The sequence below is a fragment of the Octopus sinensis genome, linkage group LG22, assembly GCF_006345805.1.
Source record: "Octopus sinensis linkage group LG22, ASM634580v1, whole genome shotgun sequence".
Taxonomy (NCBI): Eukaryota; Metazoa; Mollusca; class Cephalopoda; order Octopoda; family Octopodidae; genus Octopus; species Octopus sinensis.
The window spans coordinates 25283242-25293241 of NC_043018.1; the positions used below are offsets into that span (position 1 = coordinate 25283242).

The 10000-nt window shown below is 38.2% G+C and overlaps 2 protein-coding genes across 4 annotated transcripts in view; one reads left to right on the forward strand and one right to left on the reverse strand.

The window, feature by feature from the left end:
• LOC115223133 (rho GTPase-activating protein gacN-like) overlaps positions 1-2844 on the forward strand; it is a 39406-nt gene extending 36562 nt beyond the window's left edge. For both annotated transcript variants that reach the window (XM_036512218.1, XM_036512219.1), the window contains exons 6-8: positions 150-251; positions 1388-1490; positions 2669-2844. In XM_036512218.1, the coding sequence (XP_036368111.1) occupies positions 150-251; positions 1388-1490; positions 2669-2810 (347 nt within the window). In that variant the 3' untranslated portion in view covers positions 2811-2844. The remainder of the gene's footprint in view (positions 1-149; positions 252-1387; positions 1491-2668) is intronic.
• Positions 2845-6506: 3662 nt separating this feature from the next.
• LOC115223167 (exportin-7) overlaps positions 6507-10000 on the reverse strand; it is a 107061-nt gene continuing 103567 nt past the window's right edge. For both annotated transcript variants that reach the window (XM_029793596.2, XM_029793598.2), the window contains one exon: positions 6507-9255. In XM_029793596.2, the coding sequence (XP_029649456.1) occupies positions 9141-9255 (115 nt within the window). In that variant the 3' untranslated portion in view covers positions 6507-9140. The remainder of the gene's footprint in view (positions 9256-10000) is intronic.

The window sequence follows — 10000 nt, forward strand, 5'->3', positions numbered from 1 at the left end:
ATACAGGGTACTTTTTATGTGGTACCATCACCTGTGCTTTTTACTTGGTACCAACACCCACACCAATCCCTCCATGAAATATGTCCCTCTTCTAAATCTTTCAATCTCCCTAAAAATCCATCACAATTTTTCTTTCTGTTATGTAAAAGAATTGAAGAATTATGAAGATATTTCAGAGAAGTTGAAGGATTTAAATAACCAATACCAACAGCACCAACATCAACTTGAAGAACAAGACAAAGCATTTGATGGTAAGTTCTACCTTTTTTGCTCACAACTTGCGTCATAGATACAGGTCACATGCTCAAAGACACATCCAAATACTCCTCATTTAATGTCCAATTTTCTGTGCTTACATTGGATCAGATGGAATTTGTTGAGGCAGATTTCTCTATAGCTGGATGCCCTTCCTGTTGCCAACCCTCATTCGTTTCCAAGCAACATTATTTGTATGATGGTGATGCTCCTTCATAATCATCATGTGATGTTAGGACAAGGGTACACATACTCACATATGCACTCACACATATATGACAAACTTGTTTCAGTTTCTGTCTGTCTATCTATCTGACTATTTGTCTGTCTGTCTAATCATTTGTTTAATCATCTATCTGTCTAATTATCAATCTGCCTAATCATCTATCTAATTATCTTATTTCTTTATTGCCCACAAAGGGCTAAACACAGAGGGGACAAACAAGGACAGACAAAGGGATTAAGCCGTAACTGGTACATATTTAATCGACCCCGAAAGGATGAAAGGCAAAGTTGACCTCAGAACATAGTAGCAGACGAAATACTGCTAAGCATTTCGCCTGGCGTGCTAACATTTCTGCCAGCTTACCACCTTTATATCTGTTTAATTATCTATCTGTCTAATCATCTGCCTGTCTATAATCATCTGTCTATTTATCTATATAAGCATGGCTGTGTGGTTAAGAAGCTTGCTTCCCACCCATGTAGTCTTGGGTTCAGTCCCACTTGTGGCACCTTGGGCAAGTGTTTTCTGCTCTAGACCTTAGCTGGCCAAGTCTTTGTGCATTGATTTGATGGACAGAAACTGAAACCAGCTTGGTGTGTGTGTGTGTGCAGGTATACCCTTGTCCTGAGATCACATTATAGTTATGAACAAGCATCACTATCATACAAATGGTGTTGTTTGGAAATGGGGGAGGGTTGGCAACAGGAAGAAAATCTGTCTCAACAAATAAATATAAGTTGTTTTTTTTTGTTTCCTACACCATAATACCAAAGAAAAGATAAGCCAGTATTATACATGAGACAGTTTCCATATAACAGTCTGCTATGATATTCACCTAAAGTAGTAAATGCTAAGCTAAATTGATTAATAATTGGTTATTGGGTGTTTTAATCTCATCAATTACAGAGCTGAAGCGGGAGAAGGAGATGTACACTGACAAGTTACAGAAGTTAACTAAAGAAAAACGTGAAGTTGACTGCAAACCCAAAACCGATCCCTACTTCCTTGGGTAAGATTGTAATTGTTATTTTCGCTGTCCCTTCTCAAATGTATCAACAGGTTTGGTTTAGAGTTAATTTTAAATTTCACTTTTCTTATAATTGTAGAACCATTTAGACATAATTTTTAATAATGATGATGATTATAATCCGTTCTGCTATAGGCATAAGGCCTGAAATTTGGTGGGGAGAGGGTAAGTCAATCATATTAAACCCCCTACCGGTGGTCAACTGGCACTTATTTTATCGACCCCAAAAGGATGAAAGGCAAAGTCAATCTCGGCGGAATTTGAACTCGGAACATAAAGATGGACAAAATACCGCTAAGCATTTCGCCCAGCATGTTAACAATTCTGCTAGCTCGCCAATTCTTTCTACTGAGATTTTTGGAGGGTGAGCAAGTTGACTGCATCAACCCCAGTGCTCAACTGCTATTCATTTTATCGACCTTGGTGGAATTTGAACTCAGAAAAAAAATGCTGTCTGATGTGTTAATGATTCTGCCAGTTTCCCACCTGGCACAAAGTCCAAAATTTTGTGAGAAGGGGTCAGTTGATCACATTGACCCCAGTATATGACTGGTACCTATTTTATCGACATCGAGAGAATGGAAGGCAAAGTTGGCCTGGGGATGTGGGCTCAGTATGCCATGAGTCAAGAAATGCCTCTAAGCACTTTGTCCGACCTTTCAAGTGTTGGGCCTCACAGAGGCAAAGTGGCTGAAGTCCTTTTGAGTGTTGGGCCTCACAGAGGCAAAGTTCCTTTCTAGTGTTGGGCCTCAGGGAGGCAAAGTGGCTGAGTTCCTATTTGATTTCTGAATAGAAGCAAATAGGAAATAACACTTACTGACCAAAGACAAAATGAAAATTAAAATTTTGTTATTAGTAATAATAATAATAATAATGGATTTATCCTGTACTACAAGATAAATTTTCCCTTTTCCTTTTCATCCTCATTATCTAGGACTGTGCTAAGACACGGGCACACTGCGCAAGTTACTCCGGTTCCCCTCTTTCCCTGGGTCTAAGGGAATTTTGATCTACATATACTGTGGCTTGCTGTCAATAAATATATACTACAGGGTCCAGTACGTTAATTTGCCTATAATGATCCTAAGAGGGTCCTATCATTTACCACCATCACCACCTTCATCGTCAACGCTATCATCATGTTCAATGTTGTATTTCAGACTACATAGTGAGACTGTGAATCAACAGAGGGAGTATGACCACTTGAGGAAACAGTGGGAGCAGAAAATCTTGCAGTTGAAGCATCTTCAACAAAAACACAGCAAAAACAAGTCTAAATTAGCCAAACCTACATTAAAATGAATGCAGTGCTCCAGCAAATTACTGAAACAAGTAAAAGAATGAAAGAATATCTAATTTATTTATTGTACTTCCTCTATATCTCATATATAGCTCTCTCTCTCTCTCTCTATATATATATATATGTGTGTGTGTGTTTATATATATATATATATATATATATATTTATGCTTTATTAAAAAGCAGCAAAAATATCCCAAAAACTGCTACTCAGTCTCATGTTCCTGTTGGTCGGACAGTTTTGATTCTAAACAAAACTGTCCGATGAACGGGAACGTGAAACTCTAACAGTTTCTGTGATATTTTTTGCTGCTTTTTAATAAAGCATATTACTCTACCTCTGGTATTTAAGTAGTATTTTTCCCCACCTTGTTTCGCATTTATGTGCTTACTCTGGTATACATATATATAATATACCATACTTTTATTGACTTTTTGTTTCCTCCTCACATAAGCCAAAAAACACTCTGGAAGACACACACCTTTAATGCAAGTCTGATGAAGTGCTACTCTAATGTCTAAAACCACAAATATTACGTAAATTTTCACTTTGAACTTTTGCATAAACTGACATTGAAAGCAGAGTTGGTACAGAAACAATTGTAATTAATTATTAAAGGTGTCTTCAAGTATTTCTTTGCCTTACTATTTGAATTATATCAGCCGTAAAAATCCAGCCAAAACAGTTACAGGAGTTTGGTGCAGGCTCCTGTCAAACTGTCCCACCCATGCCAGTATAGAAGGTGGACATTAAACGATGTTGATGACGATTACTGGAGTGTACCTATACCTCATCTATAATGGATAAATCAATAAATTAATCAATTGTTTTGGATATAATGTTAGGTGTTTGATTTAACTAATAATCTTTACAAACTATAGGCATAAAGCCTGAAATTTTGAGAGAAGGGGTCAGTCGATTATTTCAACCCTGGTACTCAACTGGTACCTATTTCATCCACCCTAAGAGGATGAAATGCACAGTGGACCTTGGTGGAATTTGAACTTGATTTTACTAATAATGCTATGCTACAGAAATTAAGGCGAGTCTGAGTGGTAAGAAGTTTGCATCCCAACCACATGGTTCCAAGTTCAGTCCCACTGTGAAGTACTATGGACAAGTGACTTCCATAGCCCCAGGCCAAGCAAAGCCTTGTGAGTGAAGTTGTTAGACAGAAACTGGAAGAAGCTTGTCGTGAGAGTGTGTCCATAACTTAGTGATATGGTAAGAGAGATCAACAGAATTACTGGGTTCAATTTTTTTATTTTACTAACCACTTCAAAGAAGTGCCCCATCATGACCACAGTCTGATACAAGTGAAAGGTTAAACACATCATTCTGTTGCCCACAAATCAATATTCCCTTTCTTGGCCACCAAGACCCAAAACGTTGGAGGATTCACAAAAATAAGAAGCATCAAATTTTGGTATCAGACCATTTGAGGGGAAGGGCAAGTCAATTACATCAACCCTCAGTACTTGACTGGTATTTATTTCATTCGCTGCAAAGGATTGATAGTCAAAATCAGCCACACTGGAATTTGAACTCCAAATGTCACATTCTGGCCTTCAATCACCTCCAATGCCTCCTCCACTCTCAAAAGATCTTTGTCTTGCAAAATACTCGGTGACCCTACCAGTGCTGGTGCCATTTAAAAAGTATCCAATCCACAGTGTAAAGTGGTTGGCATCTGGAAGGGTATTATCATCATCATTGTTTAATGTCCGTTTTCCATGCTAGCACGGGTTGGATGGTTCGAGCGGGGTCTGGGAAGCCAGGAGGCTGCATCAAGCTCCAGTCTGATCTGGCAGTGTTTCTACAGCTGGATGCCCTAAAAAAAAAAAACAATGCCAAAACTGACCTTGCCTGTACTGGAGCACTGTAAAAATCACTGTCCACTCTGTGAAGTGGTTGGTGTGAGGAAGGGCACCCAGCCATAAAAAAAAACCATGCCAAAACAGACAGTGAAGCCTGGTACAGTCAAACCGTCCAATCCATGCCAGCATGGAAAGTGGATGTTTAATGATGATGATGGATGTATCACAGAAGATATGCCACTAAGCATTTGTTTCTGATGTGTTAATGATTCTCTAAGCTCAGCGTATTAATAATAATAATAATAATAATTATTATTATTATCCTTTCAACTGTAGATGCAAGGTCTGAAATTTCGGGGGAGGGGTGGTAGATTACATTGACCCCAGTGGTTCTTATTTTATTGGCCTCAAAAAGCTGAAAGGCAAAGTTGACCCCAAGAGCATTTGAAACCGGACAGTAAGAAGAAAAACTAAGTATTTTTATCCCCTACGATGATAATAATAATAATGAGCCTAAGTTTGAAATATTGTGGAGTAGTGGTTCTCAACCGTTCCTACTTCACTTAACCTCCACGTAAAAAGAAAAATAAATCCTATTATATTTTTGGTAATTAGATATTATTAGGAATTTGCATAAAAAGAAATTGCTAAAATATTTTGTCTATTGTAGATACATAACCAATTTATTGCTCGGATCCCAGTTGAGGACCTTGACTTTAGGATAAATTAAATCTGTTCAAGGGACACAACTGTTGTCGCTATCAAGGGAAGTAACTTATGCCTCAAGGGAGATAACATTGCTAGCTAAAAAAAAAAAAAAAAAATTGCTGAGCTGACATTTTCAAGTAACTAATCTTTCTTTTTCAAGTCCCAGGATTACATTCAATGTCTGCCTGTCTCCTATTTAACATATACAGGCTCTAGTGGCTCCAGAACAGGGCAGTAAAAGATTATACGATATGAAGTATCAAAATTTTAAATATCGTTCACATTAAATTTTTATGGATCTCTTATTATTATTATGCTGAATAACTTTTACTTGTTTCAGCCATGCTTGAAATTTTTAGTGAAATAAATCGACACCAGTATTTATTTTTTTAAGCCTAACACTTATTCCACTGGTCTGTTTTGCTGAACTGCTAAGTTATGGGGATGTAAACACACTAACACCAGTTGTCAAGCAGTGGTTGGGGACATCTTTTTTTACTTGTTTCAGTCATTTGACTGTGGCCATGCTGGAGCACCGCCTTTAGTCAAAGAAATTGAGCCCAGGACTTATTCTTTGTAAGCCCAGTACTTATCCTATTGGTCTCTTTTGCCGAATTGCTATACTCTTTTTCTATTTTACTTGTTTCAGTCTTTTGACTGCGGCCATGCTGGAGCACCGCCTTTAATCGAGCAACTCGACACCGGGACTTATTCTTTGTAAGCCCAGTACTTATTCTATCGGTCTCTTTTGCTGAACCGCTAAGTGACGGGGACGTAAACACACCAGCATCGGTTGTCAAGCAATGCTAGGGGGACAAACACAGACACACATACACAAATATGACGGGCTTCTTTCAGTTTCCGTCTACCAAATCCACTCACAAGGCTTTGGTCGGCCTGAGGCTAAAGTAGAAGACACTTGCCCAAGGTACCACGCAGTGGGACTGAACCCGGAACCATGTGGTTGGTAAACAAGCTACTTACCACACAGCCACTCCTGCGCCTATATGTTACTGAATGCTAAAGAGACAAAGAACAAACAAAAATGGAATTCAACAAACATAAAAATAAAATACATTACAAAAAAGTAAAACGATAAAAGAGAAAAACAGCAACTTGTAACAAACCATGAAAAATGAGAGGGATAAAAAATCCAATGGAAGTGTAAACGGGTCATTTTTAGAGAAACTTTAATGCATCATTTTGAAACAGTAGCAGAAGATTAACCTTTTTTTTTTTTTAATATTATATTTTTTTTTCAAAACAGACTACAGAAGCTACAATCCTCAGCTGTTGGGGTATCTTTAGCTTGGTTTTTGTAGTTTTTTTTAAAATTTTATTTATTGTCCTTTTTCTTTCCTTCCTTCCTTTCCTCTTCATCATCATCAATGATCATCATTTTAATTTTCATCTTCCTCTTTGTCCAACACCAGTTCAATTCTCTCCATTGGCTGGGAGATGACAACAGTTTCAGAATGTGATATATTGTATTATGTAACACCTAAGTAACTAACCAACCCTGCCCCTCCCCGACAAATACTGCTCTCCTGCAGGTCTTGAGAACAGAGAAAGAGAAATATATTTAGAGAGGGAGAGAGAGCTTATTATTGTCATAGTAGCTATTTGAGGCTTTCTTTTTTGTACAAGAGACTTTAGGGATCAGGTGGCACCATGAAGCAGAGCAGTTTATAATCAAGGAACAAGCATTTAGTACCCAACATCCCTAATTGGTTTACTCCTCAGACAGGAAAAAGGAGTAGGGAAGAGGGAGAGAAAGAGTTAGACAGACAGACGGGAAAAGGGGAGCAAAATGAAGAGAACAAGGGAAAAAAAACCAAAAAAGCGGCAAAAGAGATCAGGAGTGAAAAAACAAACATTGCGAGGTAGAACAAAAATGAAAACTAAGGAATTACCGGGGGTGGGATGGGGTGGGGGTTGAAGAATAAAGTTGATCAAAAACTAATTTGAAAAATGAGTCCAGCAAAGTAAGTGAAAAGCGTTTTCTCGTAAACAAGAAATGGAAATTTTTACTTTAAGGAAAAAAATCACAGAAAATAAAGAAAAATTGTTAAAATATGAGAAACAAAGAAAAGGATGAGAGGAGGAAAAAAAAAAGGGAATTGAATCAAAGACTTAGAAAAAGGGATATTCTAACATAATAATAATAATGAGATTTTAAACTGCTGAAAGGCAAGAGAGAAAAATAGAAGCCCTTTGGAATTTGATGATGTTGTGTAAAGATAATGATGTATGTTGGGTGCACACATATAAACCGTGTGTAGGGTGACATCATTCGATAGTCTAGTTGATACAGTGATATATGTGTGTGTGTGTATGTATACATATACAAGTACACACTGACTGTATGTGAGTATGTACATACAGAGAATGGTAATATCGATGTTTGTAGGTATACGTGAGATTGTCAGGTGAGAATGTCTGTCTGAATGGTCTCAGAGAAAAATCCGATTCCAAACTTTCCCCATGTTTTAATTTTATTAAAAAAATAAAACATCTCAAGACACAGAACAACAACAAACAAACAAAAAAAAAAAGGATTCCAACATTTTTACAAAATTGAGAGAAAGAGAAAAAAAAGAGAGAAAGGGGGTAGGAAAGTGAGGGAAGGAAGGAGAGGATGTGTAGCTAGAGTAATTAATATTTGTAACGAAGGAGGTTACAACCAAAGCAAGACAAAAATGTGCCAATTCTGGTCTCCCCGCCATCAGCTAAGCCTTGAAGCGTACCCAGTGTGTCGTTCTGTCAGTCTCATCCAGCCACCCTGCCCAAAACAAGCCTCTTGTCTTTGAGTTCTTCTTCCGCTGTACTCCTCCTCCCCGACATACAGGAATGCTGGTTTGGTGGTTTAGTAAGGGAGGGCCACCACCCCCAAACCCACCTCTGGGCAGGCACCCCCCATCCCCCGTTTGTTTCATTTATGTCACTTATCCTAATCACATCAGATGGACTAAACTTTTCTCGCAGCTTTTTCACTTTTCCTTCAATCCCCTGCCTGCCCACGCCCACCGCCACCCAATTTGCAACAACAAACAGTAATGCCCCACAACTGGCTTGTTTTTTGCCCCCAACACCCAGAAACAACAACAATAACCACCACCACCACCACCACCAATACAACCTACACCAACTCCCTAAAATATGGTCAAACGTGTTGCAGTTTACAAAAAGCAGCAGCTGTACTGAATGTTGCCTGTTATTTTTTTCTTCTTTTTTGTTATTTTTCTCCCTGTTCACAAAAAAAAAAAAAAAACCCAAACCCTCCCAACCCCCAAAACTGTCCAAAAGCATTCCTGCTGGACAAACATTTACTATTCTCGACTATCTACCTATTCACAATCAACACCACACCTCCGGGCGCTCGGCTGGCCCAATTACACAGCCAGCCCACTCTTGTCCTGTCTGCCAAACATATTTAATACTGCCATTGTGATTTTTATTTCCTTCCAAAATTCTATGCCCTAAAAAACCCCTGAAAGGGATCCTTTTTTTTCCTCATTTGTTTCTTGTTTATTTTAATTCATATATTTACTCATTTTTTCCCTTTTTTTTTTGGTAATTCTTAAACATTATTTTTCATTGTCTTCATTTTATCAGCAGCATCCTCATCATCAACATCATCATCATTAGCAGCAGAAGTAGATGTTATAGTAGTAGTAGTAGTCGTCATCATTGTAGTCAGAGCAGCTGCATAGAGATGTTTCCCTAGCAGTGTTGTTGTTGCTGTTGTTGTTGTTGCTGTAATTTAGTAGTGACAGAGACTGAGCTAGAGAAGTGACGAAGGAGGATCTATGTGTAACTCATCATATCAAGTGAAGCCGAGGAGGCCGGAGCTGTACTATTGCTGGGTGTTTTCAGACTGTCGTTAACATCTCTCCTGAACACTGACAGATTCTGAGTAAATCTGAAACGACACGAAAAAAGCCAAAAATCTCAAAATGACATCAGGGTTATAAAGAAGAAAAAAAAAAAAAGAAAAAAAATTAAAAGGCCGTACAATAGATATCTACAACAATAATACTCTTGTGATTTTCTCTGTCACAACATATGAATGAGAAAGGAAGGGGTGGTAGCGGGAGCGTTTCAACTCTGTGTGAGTACATGTGTGTGTGTATGTAAAAGTGAGGTGTGTGGAATGGAAGTGGGATGGTGAACATTCAACACTGAAAAAGAAAATCAAACAGCATTTCAACTTTGTGTGTGTGCGTGTACAAGGGAAGTATGTGAATGTTTGCAAATACTACAATTTGTGTATCTATGAAACGAACACCAAACAGAAATAAGTATTAGGAGTCATCATAACCATCCTCATCATCATCATTTAATGTCTGTTTTCCATGGTGGTAGGGGGCTAAATTAGTGTATCCCAACCTAATTCCCCACTGGGCCCCACTACAACTTTTGGAGAGAAAAAAAAAGAAATCTTTATTTTGAATATATTATCACAGTTACTTTAATACAAAAGAATCTACTGGTAATGCTTTGTTTTAAGTACTGAGTACAAAAATATACATTATTAGGTGCAGGCATAGTTGTGTAGTAAGAAGCTTGCTTCCTGACCACATGGTTCTGGGTTCAGTCCCACTGTGTGGCACCTCAGGCAAGTGTCTTCTACTATAGCCTCGGGCCAACCAAAGCCTTCTGAGTGA